At 37.9% G+C, this 14,939-nt stretch overlaps 1 protein-coding gene across 1 annotated transcript; it reads right to left on the bottom strand.

Moving 5' to 3' along the window:
- Window positions 1-5,589: 5,589 nt before the first annotated feature.
- LOC104891932 (endoglucanase 11-like) lies at window positions 5,590-11,306 on the bottom strand. The gene is made up of 6 exons (XM_057393841.1): window positions 11,088-11,306; window positions 10,019-10,265; window positions 9,537-9,559; window positions 8,048-8,248; window positions 7,265-7,519; window positions 5,590-6,259 (listed from the first exon to the last, which is right to left on the bottom strand). Exons 1-6 carry the CDS (start codon window positions 11,304-11,306, stop codon window positions 5,630-5,632), a joined length of 1,575 nt encoding a protein of 524 aa, XP_057249824.1. The 3' UTR covers window positions 5,590-5,629.
- Between the last annotated feature and the right edge of the window lie 3,633 nt (window positions 11,307-14,939).

Genomic DNA, 14,939 nt, shown 5'->3' with positions numbered 1-14,939 from the left:
AGACTCCATGGTGGAACGTGCTATACAAGTCTGTTTCGAAGACTTCCACGATATAGCACCACCACCAAGGGTAAACACATAGCCACTAGTTGAACTGATCTCATCATTACCAGATACCCAGTTTGCATCACAAAATCCTTCAAGAACAGCAGGAAATTTAGAATAGTGCAAACAAAAATCAACAGTTCCTTTTAGGTATCTGAGAAGACGATGAAGGCACTCCAGTGTTCATTACTAGGGTTATGTGTATATCTACTAAGTCTACTCACTGCATAAGCTATGTCAGGTCGAGTACAGTTCATGAGGTACATCAAACTACCTATGATTTTCGCATATTCACTTTGAGAGACACTTTCACCTAAGTTCTTGGTCAAATGAATACTAGAATCATAGGGAGAACTCACTGGAACAACATCAAAGGAATTAAACTTTTTAAGCACCTTTTCCACATAATGAGACTGGCTAAGGGAAATGCGACCGGAGACTCTCTTAAGTCTGACTCCTAAAATCACATCAGCTTCCCCCAAATCTTTCATCTCAAATTTTGAAGACAAGAAAAGTTTAGTATCATTAACCACCTTTAAGTTGTTACCAAAAATCAGCATGTCATCCACATAAAGACATATAATCACACAATCTGATCCTATCAATTTTGAATAAACACAAGAATCAGAATTGTTTACAATGAAACCATTTGACACCACAGTACTATCAAATTTTTCATACCATTGTTTTGGTGCTTGTTTGAGACCATATAAGGACTTCCTCAATTTGCACACTTTATCTTCTTGACCTAACACCACGAAACCCTCAGGTTGAGACATGTAAATCTCCTCCTCTAAGTCACCATTCAGGAAAGCAGTCTTAACATCCATCTGATGTATAACTAAGTCATGAATAGCAGCAAGAGCAAGCAGGGTCCTAATAGTGGCTATCTTAGTCACAGGAGAATAAGTGTCAAAGTAATCTAGTCCTTTCCTCTGAGTGAAGCCCCTGATGACAAGCCTAGCTTTAAACCTCTCGATAGTTCCATCAGGTCTCAATTTCTTTTTAAAGATCCATTTACTATCTATGGTCTTTGATCCCTTAGGTAAGTCAGTCAACTCCCAAGTAGAGTTAGACACTATGGAATCTAACTCGCTTTAATGGCCTCTTTCCAAAAACTGGCATCCACAGATCTCATTGCCTCATCAAAGGTCTTTGGGTCCTCTTCTATCATGAAAGCATAAACTAGTTCATCACTCAACAAGTCAACACAAGAACTTTCAGATAAATTAGCAGTAACAAAATCAGAACCAAAGTCTTTTGCTACTCTAGGTCTTTTACTTCTCCGAGGCTCATCTACGACAGAGAACTACTAGCATGCATGTCAACTGAACTACTACTCAAAGTCAAATCAGCAGGAGTATCACAAGTAGGTAGAACATCATGCGTAGAACAAGTAGATAAATCAACAGCAGGAGAAGAACAAGAAGGCACAGATGCAACATCACCTTTTTTCAAAGGAAAAACATGTTCAAAAAACTCAGCATCTCTGTACTCACAGATAGACCTATCACTCAAAGACATGAATCTATATGCAGCATGAGCATAACCAATGAATACAGCATCAAAAGTCTTAGGTCCAATGTTTGACTTTTTATAGTCAGGAAGCCCAACTTTGGCTAGACACCCCCACACTCTTAGGAAACTCAAGTTTGGAGGATAACCCTTCCATAGCTCATAAGGGGTCTTATCTAACCTTTTGTGAGGAACTCGGTTAAGAACATGACAAGCTGAAAGAACAGCTTCCCCCACATTTCATCAGGCAACCCAGAACTTACAAGCATAGCATTCATCATATTTTTCAAGGACCTATTTTTCCTTTCAGCTATACCATTTTGTTGGGGTACATAAGGAGCACTAAGTTCATGAATGATTCCCAATTTCTCACAATGGTCATTCCAAGAGAAGTTCTCATATTCTCTACCCCTATCAGACCTAACCCTCTTGATTTTCCTATCAAGTTGGTTTTCTACCTCGGCTTATACTTCAAAAAAGCTTCCCCTGCCTCACTTTTGGTCTTAAGAAGGTATAACTTAGTGAACCTCGAGTAATCATCAACAAAGGAAATATACCAGAATTTTCCTCCTCTACTTCTAGTGTTCTGAAAGTCAGCTAAGTCTGTATGAACCAATTCTAGAAGTTGGGTGGTCCTTTGAGTCACAGTTTTGCAAGGTTTCTTGGTAAATTTTGCTTCAACACAAATAGGACACTTAAAAACTCGGTTGAGGACAGATTAGGAATCAATTCTAAGGTCCTTAGTCTCTTAATAGAAGCAACATTCACATGTCCTAATCTACCGTGCCATAAATTTAAAGACTCAGCAATATAAGCAGAACCACAAACAGTTTTATTAATAGCAGATACAGAAGAAGCAACATTTAAAATAAACAAACCCCCACTCAGATACCCTTTCCCCACAAATTCCCCACCACGAGTCATTACAACCTTGTCAGCCTCAAAAACAATTTTCAAACCAGCTTTGTTTAACAAGGCACCAGACACTAGGTTACGACGCATAGTAGGAACATACAAGACATTTGAAAGGGAGAGGGTTTTTCCAGAGGTAAGTTTTAGAGTGACCTTTCCATGTCCAAGCACTCCAGCAGTTGCTGCGTTCCCCATGTAGACGCACTCACCTTCTGTTGCATCCTGGAAGTCATGGAGCAGCTCCTTGTTCGAACAGAAATGCCTTGAAGCCCCGGTGTCCAGATCCAGTCAGAACGATTTTCGACCAGATTTGCTTCAACAACCACAGCAGCAATAACTTCATCCGAAACAGCAAGGTTAGCTTGAGGAGTTCTTTTTGGACAGAACCTTGGCGTTGAGGCATTGGTAAGCCTTATGATCAGGCTTTCCACACACATAGCATACAAAAGTCTTCTTTTGAATCTTACCACTTGGTTTGTTCACTTTTCCTTGCTTCTTACCCTTGTTGAACACCTTCTTACCCTTACCCTTGAACTTGTCAGAACCTGGCGCAGCAGCAGATTCCACCAGATTGGCTTTGGTAACATTGACAAGAACCGAGTCCTGATTATCCTTGATTCGGTTGGCCTCTTCATCCTCATGTGACTGATTAGATCCTGAAGAGACAGGAACTCTTTCCTATTTTCAGATTGTTACGGAACTCCCTCCAGGAAGGAGGAAACTTTTCCAGCAGAACATTGGCCTGAAAAACCTCACAAATTTTCATGTCCTCATTTAAAACATCAGCACACAGATTCTCATAGACATGAACTTGGTCCATGACAGGTTTGTCATCAACCATTTGGAAAGCCAGCCACTTTCCTACAACGTATTTCTGTTTCCCAGCATCATCAGCCCCATATTTTTTCTCAAGGGCCTCCCAAATCAGTTTGATGACTTATGAACCATGAAGATCAAACAAATTATTAGTCATCAGATTAAGGAGATGGAAACGAACTGTTTTATTATCTTTTTCATATTTCAGAATTTTATCCTCATTCTGTTTAATGACAGCAGCAGAAGGAGAAGATGAATCAGCAGTAGCCGTAATGGCAGTGGGACAGTCACTGAACAAGACATAGTCAATATCCAGTTGCTCGAAAAACATAAGAAGTTTTTGAGCCCAGCGTTTGTAGTTATTTCCATCAAGGGACTCAAGTTTGGACAGGTGAGCCATTGATTTGGTTGAACTTTCTGCCATTGCAAATATTATTAATCGCTTTCAAATTGTTGGAATAATCGGTTCGCAAAGGCAGAAAATAAGCTTTCAAATACTGTGCCGTGATAGGAGATCACTGACTTGAAAGCGATTACGGCCCGACACTGGTGGTTATCGATCTTGGCCGGAATGCTCCCCAAGGTTAACACAGTAGCTCAGAATGCCACCACTAGCAAACTAAGCTTTAGAGAATAGCACGAAAACCCAGGAAGAGAGAAGAGAAGAGAGAAGAGTGTTTTTGTTTTTGTGTGTATCTTACTGAACAGAATGGCTCTGATTTTATAGGGAAGAATCAAGCCAAAAAACGGATGTAATCAAGACAGAAATCAATGGGCGGATAATTAGGGATTGCCATGAATACTGTAACGGTAAAACGTTACAGAATTCCAACGACCACATACGCGTAGCTCCCGGGTCCAAAACTTTAGTTAAGTTAAGTTTATTCCCCAAAGCCCAAGGCCCAAGGCCAAGGCCCAGGCCATGGCCCATGGCCCTGGCCCGGTCCGGGCGGGCGCGCGCGCGCGTGTGTGATAGCAAGCCCAAACCCAACATATCATCCAACCACAAAAGCATCTCTAGTCACAACTCAATAGATGGAAGGAGGGAGGAAGTATATAAACATGAGAAAATTCCCTCCCACAAGCAATGTGGGACAAACAAGAAAATGAGCCAAGGCTTTTCCAAGCCTTAACTCCAGCACTTTGTATAAAGGTGATTGTGAGTAGATGATGGTTTATTGTTATAATTGCGTAAAATGGTTAATAGAGAAATAAACATATATATAATTCATTATTGTATCTTTTATTGTTTATAAATATAATTTTGAAAGTCTTTATTAGAACATAAATGTAACTTATCTACTTATTTTTAAATTTTTAATGTCGTCTATAATTTTTGTAATAAGAACTTTATGAGCCTAATTAGCTATTTTAAACTTTTATTTACTAAAAAATAATCTTAGAGAATTGTTAAGGTAATATTGGATTTAGTTGGAGACAGGTGAAGCAAGGAGCGAGAGAAGAAGACAAGCCAAGAGAGCCCACGAAGGCAAGCCCAAGAAGCGCAAAGCCAAGGAGGCCCAAACCCCCGGCAGCCCGGGCGGGAAGGTTGTAAGCTTGGGCGGGCCAGAGAGCTGCTCGGGCGGGCGGCAACTTGGTGTTGGGTTCTACCTCCAAGGCATAGTGTATACCTTGCGCTTGCACTGGGTGAGCTGCTGTCAGGCTCGAAAGGGTTCGTGGGATTGGGCGGGCTGGCGGGAGTTGCTACATTTTGCCTTCAAGGCAGTTTACTTATGCTCCCTTACGCCCGGGCGGGAGATTCTTCGGGTCCGCATTGGATTGCTTTTAGTCCTATTAGTATAAATGCCGATTTTCTGGTTTTAGAAAGGGTAGTACATATATCTCAAAGTTCAAACTTGGAGCCTTATCTTTTCTATGGTTTTAGGAAGAAAATGAGTTTGTGAGAGATTGTATATTCAGTTATTCACCATCGATTATCCATTGGTTCCATTTCACCATCGATTATCCATTGGTTCCATAGTGCAAGTTTGTGGGTTTTTCTCCCGAAATTCGGATTTTCCACGTTATCTTGGTGTGTTCTTTTTTGTTTTGTGTCTCTTCACATTACTTGGTTGTTGCTTCAATTTCATATTTTTTTTCTTGATTATTATTGATTATTTCACAAACTAGTTAGCACTTGTTTTTAAATCACAACAGGTAAATTCTTTAATATGAGCTAAAACCTCTAATTTTTCCCCAAATCTCTCTTTACCAAAGAGTGACAATAAAAAGAATCTATAAGAAGTATAATAAATTTACTTTAAATTTGAAAGAAATCTAATCAAAAGTTACAACCCCTTCAACTTCATTGACAAAAATTATGAAAAATCTAAATAAAATTCTAATAAATAGAATAGTTATGTAAGCTATGCAATTTAGCAAGTACCCCAATCAAAGGGGAGGTATTGTATGTACAAGCTTCAGTTTGAGCATAATTACTCCTCTTATCAATAAACTCATCTTGATCATTTGGACCACCAACAAGGGCCCCACTCAAAAGATTAGGGTTTGAATTTGGGTGTCCATACCATTTATTATATCCCTCAGTGCACCCAATAAAATCTTTAATCAATTTGTATGATGGGATTGATGCACCCCTGTGATGGGCCCTAAGTGGGTATTTAGGCCCAACCCCAACCAAATAACTGAGGCCCATGGGATTCATGCCTAATATGTAATCTACTTGTGATTTGGCAAAGGAGAAGATCTTTTGTGGGCCCATTTCTCCTTGGGGACAATTAAGAGTCTGATTTGTCGTTTTGAGGTAATCAGAGTAGATTGTAAGGAGAAACGCAGCGTTTGATACATATTGCATGTTATTCCATTTGTGGGTGAACAATAAACCCCCTTGTGTGCGCTTTGCATTGTTGACTTTGTTTTTGTTGAGGCATCCACATAAGTAGTAATTTGCCTTTGATTTGTATTGATCTAAGATTTGCTTATGTTTGTCATCTTGTTCTTCTCTTGATAGCTGCCACAAAAGGAACCATAAGATCAAAATTTAGAAAAAGTTAATGGTTGAAATAGTAGAGATGATCAGATGAATAGTATATCTTAAATTAGAGATGGCTAATAGTGCGGGTCAATCCAGCCTAGCCTATCTCTTGGGCCGTGTGGGCTGAGCTCGCAAAAAGCCCGATCCAACCCAACTCAAATTGTGAAATTGGTGGGTGGATTAGGGACCATATTTTTTGAACCCAGCCCACGAAATCCGCTACTAAAATCGCCCAACCCAGTCCACGAAGAGGACCAGCCCAACCCATGAACCGGACCAGTCTAACCCAAGTAATGATTCAACCAAATTGTGTATATTTTAATCAAATTGTATATATTTTAATCAAATTGCATATATTATAATTCAATCAAATTCAAAAATAATGAAATTATTCATTAATATTAATAATTGTATATACTTTAATTAATATTAAAGGTTTTATGTAACAGCAATAAATGATTATATAACTTTAGAATTTAAAAATCTCATGTCGGTTCGCTAGGCCCACCAACCGCCAGAATCGCTTCCCGAACCGTGAAAACCGGTAACAAACCGGTTTGGGCTAAGATTTTTCAGCCCGTGGACCAGCCCACCCAAACCGTGAATTTCACGGTACGGTCCTAGGTCGTGAAATCTCAGCCCGACCGACTAGGCCCGCGGACCAGCCCGCACTGATGGCCATCTCTACTTTAAATATCAGATTTGCCACAGATTCTTAGTCGAGAAAATTAGGATCGGTTTCAAATTTCCGCCACTTTTATAGACGGTCATGGAAAAAAAAAAAGGTTTGTTATGAGGGGCTTTGTTAATCTTGTGAACATTTTATATTATATGATTTTTTCATGGAATAATACCAATATATTTTACTAGTAATCGGTCAATAATGATTAAATAAAAATCTATCATACCCACTATAATAAGTTCTCCACTTTGTTGCTATTTTAGGTTAATGAGATTAATTAGCAGTAGATCTATACTTACCATGGAAGCAATAATCTGAACACCAGCATACTTAAGATCCCAACTAAATTCATTTACAGCCCAAGTGACTCCTCCAAATGAGATAGCATTATTGATGACATACTCCAAGTAGTTCGCTTTTTTAGTGGCCTTGTATAGCCACAAACCTGCCCATAATAACTCATCTTTGTACCCACTCCATGAAGGATAATAACCCTTCACATCTTTTATACTATCATCATATTTCCCTCTATACTTGTCACCAAATTCGAACAACTGTAATAAAATATCACACAATTATATATGCTTACATCATAATCATTACGAATATGCATGTAACTTCATTTATAAACCAAGGGGTTTCGAAAGGGGGAAAAAGTTTTTGCGCGAATATACCAGGATTATTGGGTATTTTGTGCCGATATACCTAATTAAATTTTTTTGTGGGATATACCAACTTAATTTTATGTTTTATTAAAAGGTATCAAAAACACTATTTCCGGCGAAAAAGTCAAATTTTCGGCTTTTGACTTGGTAGGAACTCGCGAAATGAATGTAATAGAAGCAATTGAATATCACACATTATGCAAAGAGTAATTAAGCTAGTCAAAGAGCGAAAATTTGACTTTCTCGCCGAAAATAGTGTTTTTTGTACATTTTAACAAAACTTAATTTTAGGTTGGTGTATCCCCACAAAAAAAAAATAGTGAAATATATCCCACAAAATGCTCTATTACCCTGATATATCTCCGCAAAAAACTCAAAAAAAAACTTGTAACATTAAGTCTAGTGTAAGATGCTTACTTGTTGAGCATGGTCCAGGAGCATATTAGAATAATGTGGGTTGGTTGTCCTAAACACTAAAGATGCAGCTGCCATTGCTGCGGCCGTCTCTCCGGCTACGTCGGATCCCGGATTTTTCTCATCGATCTTGTAAGCTCGCCGTGATGTTGTCATGTCCTCGGGGCGTTGCCAACAGTAGTGATCGGTGTTGCCATCACCTACCTGACCATTTTATGTAGTTACCATTTGTTTTAAAGATGCTAATAATTCCTACTTGAATTTTAGTCTATATGTTCTTATTTAATTTGTTCTTAAATGGAACGTGTCGATTTGGGAGTCAAATTTTAGCCATATTTATCATGTGAGATTTTGTTATATTGTTTAGACTGAATATAGATGCAATTTTCTCACATTTATTTTGGAACTTATGTGAATTCAACTTATAACTTATCTAATTTATTTGACCTTATTAAAAACTTATTCGTGTTAGAAATTACTAGAGCTTATCGGAATAATCTGAACTAATATCAACTTATTAGCACTTATCTTAACATAGTGGATTTGAAACTTATACATTTTAAGGTGACCAGAACACGCCTTATAATAAAGAGATGAATACTTTCTGGGGGGGGGGAATAGGTACAAGAATTCATGTTGAAACATTTTAGTTAAATGGGCATTAGAGTGTTTCATGCATGTTTGGAATTGTCTAATGGAGGTTGGACAAAATAAAGGAAACACGAGCAAGCGAAAAAGAGCTTGAGGAGCCCAGGGCACGGGGTGCGACCTACGTCGTCGCGGGTTGTGACCCTGCTGGTCGCGAGGTGCGATCTTTATCGCGCCGCACGATTCACTTCCGTCTTTTTCGCTGCAAGTTTTGATTTTGACAGTTTGAATCTGTTATTTTGCGATGGTTCGTTTTTGTCCGATTTTAAGTGATTGAATAAGGATTTTTTTTCACTCACTTAGGAGGATGGCACATCATCATTATACCTCCATAAGTTAATATAAGAAGATTAACTTCTTTCTAAATGGGATGAATTGAGGATATCAGTTTTTTTTCACAAAACAAACTTGCTTCTCTTGAGAGAAAATCTTGTACTCTTTCTCTCAAGTATTCTTTTCAAACATCAAACACATAGTTCTTGTTGATTCACATAGAAGATCATCTTTGTTAATTATCTCTCCATTGTATCTCAATGGTTATTTCATGTTAATATTAACTTTAACCCATTGATCCTAGAGGGGCGAAATCAAACTAATAGGAAAACGTAGTTTTTGTGCCTTTGAGTGGTATATCTGGTTCCCTTGCTAATCATACATCTAACAATTCATAAGTTGCAGTATGAGTTTAATTTCTCGGTTTAAGTTACTTATAACCGGATATGAAAAGAGAAAATTATTGATAATCCATAAATAATACTAGTATATAAAAATTGATTCTAATTTCATAGACAAAATTGAGTAAAAACTTAGGAATACAAAGAACAAAAATCTCTATTATATAAGCCAAGGGAGGAGGTGTGGTGTCCTCTTTTGAAGTGCCTAAAATACCCTTAATGATCTAATTAATGGAATGAAAAAAAATACAAAAGCAAATCATTTAAAAATTCTCATTCCAACTTGCCATTTAAAACAAGTTTAAAATGGTATATGCATCAAATACTTCAATCAAAAATTAAATGGACAAAATATTTATATCTTATAAAAAAAAGATGGCATACATAACGTACACATGAAAAGTCTGAACATTCACTACCTTTGATACTCTTTAATTCCGTTAAACCAACTCATTATTTTTGTTCTTTTTGTTCAATATTCATTCACAAAAAATTAATGTTAACAATCACTCACAACCTTTTTATTTTTTTACATTAGCGAATTAATATATCTAAATTCATCTAACTGTTGAATTTTTCACATTTAAGTTTAATCATAAATAAAATACGAATGGAGTATCTAATAGAATAACAAATTTTGAAATTAACGCACGCATCGCGTGCATATGAAGGCTAGTATCACTAACCTGAACCCATAAAACAGTAGGATGAGTATGAGCTTTGATGAAATAATCTGTGCCCCATTTAATTGCTTCAAGTGCATGATCATATTCTCCTGCCTCCATTATCTCTTTCCCATACTCAAGGACTCCCCATGACAACATTGTCACGGTAAAAGCCATTGGAAAACCGAATTTCACATTGTCACCAGCGTCATAATACCCTCCTACCAAATCAACCTATACACATTTATATTTGTACGTGAAACTTAAGTCAGATTTAATGTCAGATGTCACATGATTTTCCATTCATAATTTGTGACAATTATAAGTAGCGGAGGCAAATTATTTATTTTATTTTGGATGAATAAAGTCGCATAGAATAGTAATATAAACGAGATTTGATGTTAAGTTTTAGATATCACACCTCAATAGTTTATCAATTATGATATATATAGTCATACACACTTCCATAAGTGTGATGTTAGCTGATAATCCATAAATAATATATATAGGTCAAAAGTAGACCTGATCAAATCAGTCCAGTTCGGCCTGATCCGGTTTTTTTGCAGGTTTTGGGCAAAATTTGTTGGTCCACGATCAGGCCCGACCCTTTTTTTGCTTTGGGCCGGGCTTTGGGGCAAGTCGAAAATGGCTTTTTAGTTTATTTTTTTGGCCCGAAATAACGGGTTTTAGACACAAAATTTTGGCCCGTCTGGCCCGATCAATGGGCAATTTTTTTGGCGCAGCCCGGTCAGAACCCAACCGGCCCATGATCACCTCTATGTCAAACTTCAGCATTATTTTCCTTGACCACAAAACTATAAATCTCGAACGGAGTATGCACTACTTAGTGAAATGTAAAAAATGAAAAACAAATGAACACTTTAATTTGTTCCTTGACATATAGTACTTTCTCTATCATAGCATAAGCGACACACTTCTCTCAAAAAACTCTACTTAAAAGGGAGAACTGGAGAAACATGTCACTTTTATTTTGTGACAGAGGAAGTACTTCATATTACTTGTGAAATTACAATGCTACCCCTAGGATTCACATACCCCTTGTTCAAGGCCATCAAGTAGGGCAGAATGGTATCTCCAAAGAACTCTTTGGTTATGAGGCAAATGCCCTGAACGCTGAGCTTCCAAGTACAAGAAACTTTTAGAAAGGGCTTCACCATAGTGTTTGGAGGTAAATTCACACAGAGAAAAAGGCATAATTATTGCAAAGTTGAAAACAATGAAAAACAAGCTCAAATTGCTTGATTTTCCTTCCATTTTGTTCATCTTTCTCAATATATCATATATGATGTATCTTCGTTACTTTTTGTGCTCTCTCTAATTGTTATGAAGTACTCATGATGAAGTATTCATATAAAGAATACAATAAGGTTTCCATCTATATTGGTTGACTTTTCTTTTTTTAAATATTAGGGTTAGAATTGTTTAAGATATATAAAGCACATTAAAGTTTGAATTTTGGATATGTTGCCATTTAAGTAAAGATTATTCCTTAGTTTGTTAACTCAAGGAAATATAAGTTTAGATTTATATATGGAAAGATATATGACTAATAATGTTGTAACTTGTAATTTCTCCGTCTCATAATCATCATGTTTTCTTTTTTAGAGTCAAAATTTAAAATCTTTGATCAAATATTCTCATTAATATATACAAAAAAAAATTATGTAAAATCTTGTAGTTTCGTTTTAATATGTACTTTCATAATATCAATTTTTTATATTTTATTAATTAAAAAATTTAAATATCAAAGATCAAAAATACATTTTAGAAACTATGCAAAAGAAAACATGATTAATATTATGGAACAATGTCCCAAGATTTCAGCGGTTTGTTCATCCTATAAGATTATAACTTTCCTTTCACTTTCTCAAACTTACATGTTCAGCACGAGAACAATTTAGTTGTACACAATATATCTTTAAATATATTTATTCTCGTTTCCCTCTAAACGTTCAAATTTTCCAAAAAAAAACATTTAATATAATGATTCTGGTCCAAAAAGAATGTAGCACTTGCATATTACTCCCTCCGTCCCTTAATAGAGTGCCCATTTCTTTTGGGCACAAGTATTAAGAAAAAAGCATGTGTGGGACCTTAGTGGTATTAAATAAGGAGTGAAAATAGAAGTTGGTACACTTTTTATAAATTGTTTATTAAGGAGAGAGAATGTGGGCCCAATTATAAAAGTTAACTTCATGTCTTCATCTTCACGTGAAATACTACCAAATTTCCCACCAAACAAATTTCCCACCAAATGAAATGTTCTCTGGCGCTAGTTTTTTGCAGCCAAAAGTTTGACTTTCACTTAAATCCTACTTTTATTGTTTGGAGCCAAATTAAAAACTCAAATCTTTATTGAGAAATTTGTACAACTTACATTATACAGAAATCACTATAAATACCCAACATTTATTACAACCATAAACACAATCAATGCTTATACAACTTCAACTAAAAGAAAGAGAAAAAAGTGTCTCCACAATAAATTTGAAGAGTACAGTATAGAGAAAAATAGGGGGGGGGGGTGGGATGTAAAAAGCGAGTAATTTTACGTATTTTTTCAAGAAAATATAACCTCTCAGAGAGTTCTCATCATTGAAGTTTTGTGATTTCCTTATTAGCCTCTGAAAGATATGAGAAATCAATGGAATCTGAGTTTTAACTTCCTTCATGGATCCCAAAATAATCTCCTTTGCTACTGAACTTGCACAATCAATGAGTTGAACTTCACTTTCAGGTACATCAACCCACGATCAAAAGAATCATCCGCAACTGCAACCCACAATTGAGAATTGGAATAAACGTCGAATTTGGAAGACCAATTTTCCATTTCCACAAAATTACAATAGGTTTTGATGAGAGAAAGAGAGAAAATTTTGGAAGTTTGCAGACCAAAAATTAATGGCGAGAGAGATAAAGAAGATGAAAAGTTGATGAACAGATAGAAATGGCATTGTTCAAGCGATGAGAGAGAAAATTGTAGAAAGAGATAAAAACCCCACCCCAACCAAAGACCCAAACCTTCCATCAAAATTCCCCACCCTGCAACCCGCCCTCACGGCAAAAAGTTCCGTCAGCCGGCGTCATAATTCTGCCCCGCCACCAGGTAGGTTCAACAAGCTTGAAGCGTGTCTCCCCCAAATCGAGGTCAGGCCCCGTTTCGCGGCGAGTCATGGGGACTCCCCTCCATCTAAACCCAACCAGGTAATTGTTCCGCATAGCCAGGAAGAGTGCCATGTCGTGGTCCCTATTTCCGACGACGAATATTCAACCTTGAGTAAACCATGGAGCCTTGCTATTATCTGCAAAGTCGTGGGAAAATCATTCTCCAGAGAATTTTTAAAGAGTCAATTACTGAAATTATGGTCACTATCTGAGACTGTGGATTTAGTTGCCATAGGAAGAGGGTTCTATGTCATAGCATGCCCTTCAATTCAAAAGAGAACCTCTATCCTAGCTGATGGTCCTTGGTTCATTCAAGGAGCTCACATCTGGGTTCAGAGTTGGGAACCGGGATTCAGACCGTCGCAAGCAAAGTGCAACAAAGGGGTAGTCTGGGTCAACCTCCCTGAACTCCAGTTGGAATTATACAAACAGGAAATATTGGTTAAGCTGGGAAGGACCATGGGAGAAGTGGTCAAAATTGACGCTAGAACTCTCGAGGGTGGAAACAAGCGGTTTGCAAGACTGTGTTTGTTGATGGAGGGAAGTAAACAACCTCCAACAGGTGCTTGGCTAGGAAAGAGCTTCCAGCCCCTTGAATTTATGGATGGCCAATGGTTCTGCTCCTCGTGTAATATGTGTGGTCATGACGGCTACGCTTGTCGGAAAAATGTGGTCGGAACAGGAGAACAAGATAGAAAGAAAAAGGAGGTTAACGATTTAAAGTTGACTCATAATCGTCCAAATAAGGACACGTGGACGATGGTGGGAAAATATGGGAGAGTCAACAGAGAGGAAGGAGTGGCTAAAAGGGGAAGGTCAAGCATCAGAGGAAACTCTCTTAACACTCGGTGGACCCCAAAGAAGAATAATGAAAAAGGAAAAGAAATGAGAGTTGAGGAGAGAGAAGTCGGCGGAAGTCAGAAGGACAAGATGTCTCATCTTAGGAAACCCCCAACACCAAAAAATTGTACTGATGCAAATCCATTTTCAATCTTAGAAAGCATGCAGGAGGATTGCATTGAAAAACCCCATGCCTCTCTCGAGCCGAAACGTGGCTGTGACAAGACTTTAACCAACCATACTTCCCTGGAACTCGATCACAGTTTGCTGCAAAATCCCAACGTTACCCAGACATCGGTTTGTTTTAAACCCCCATCCCCTCTAAACCAAAAAACCCCGGAAAACCCCACAAAAAATAACTTTCCACTAAAAAATGAGGAACCCATTCCAAGTAGAGGTAGAGCTACCATCTCCCCCACCAATATCACCATCCTCAAGCCCATTATCTCTCTCCCCCGAGTCACCGCCTCGAGTCCACAACTTCAATCCAGTGGCTCCGGTGGTGTTCTTCAGACCAGCACTACCTCTCAAACCCGAAACCTCTCCCCTCTTTGTGGATTACATGTTAGCCGAGGAGCACGGGGAGATAATAGAGATTTCCCTATTCGAAGTGAAACAACTAATCCTCGACCCAAAAAATGCAGACCCGAGGTTCAAGGAACTACTGATGTACATAGCGGGGGTCGGCTTTTTTCCCGCTCACCTTCCCCAAATTCAGAATATCGGTCACCTTCCTCCCGTAGTCCAAATATTTCTCAAGTGGGTGATGAAAAGAGAGGACGGAGCCGACAGCGAAGAGAGAGACCTACTCCACAACTTCGGTCCATGGCTGGACCCTCGAAGTCTTCTCCCACACTTTCGGCAGAAGGTAAAACTAAGGAG

The sequence above is a fragment of the Beta vulgaris genome, chromosome 4 (genome assembly GCF_026745355.1).
Source record: "Beta vulgaris subsp. vulgaris cultivar EL10 chromosome 4, EL10.2, whole genome shotgun sequence".
Taxonomy (NCBI): domain Eukaryota; kingdom Viridiplantae; phylum Streptophyta; class Magnoliopsida; order Caryophyllales; family Amaranthaceae; genus Beta; species Beta vulgaris.
The sequence above is the reverse complement of the archived record's forward strand: the minus strand, read 5'-3'. Positions and strand labels throughout refer to the sequence as shown.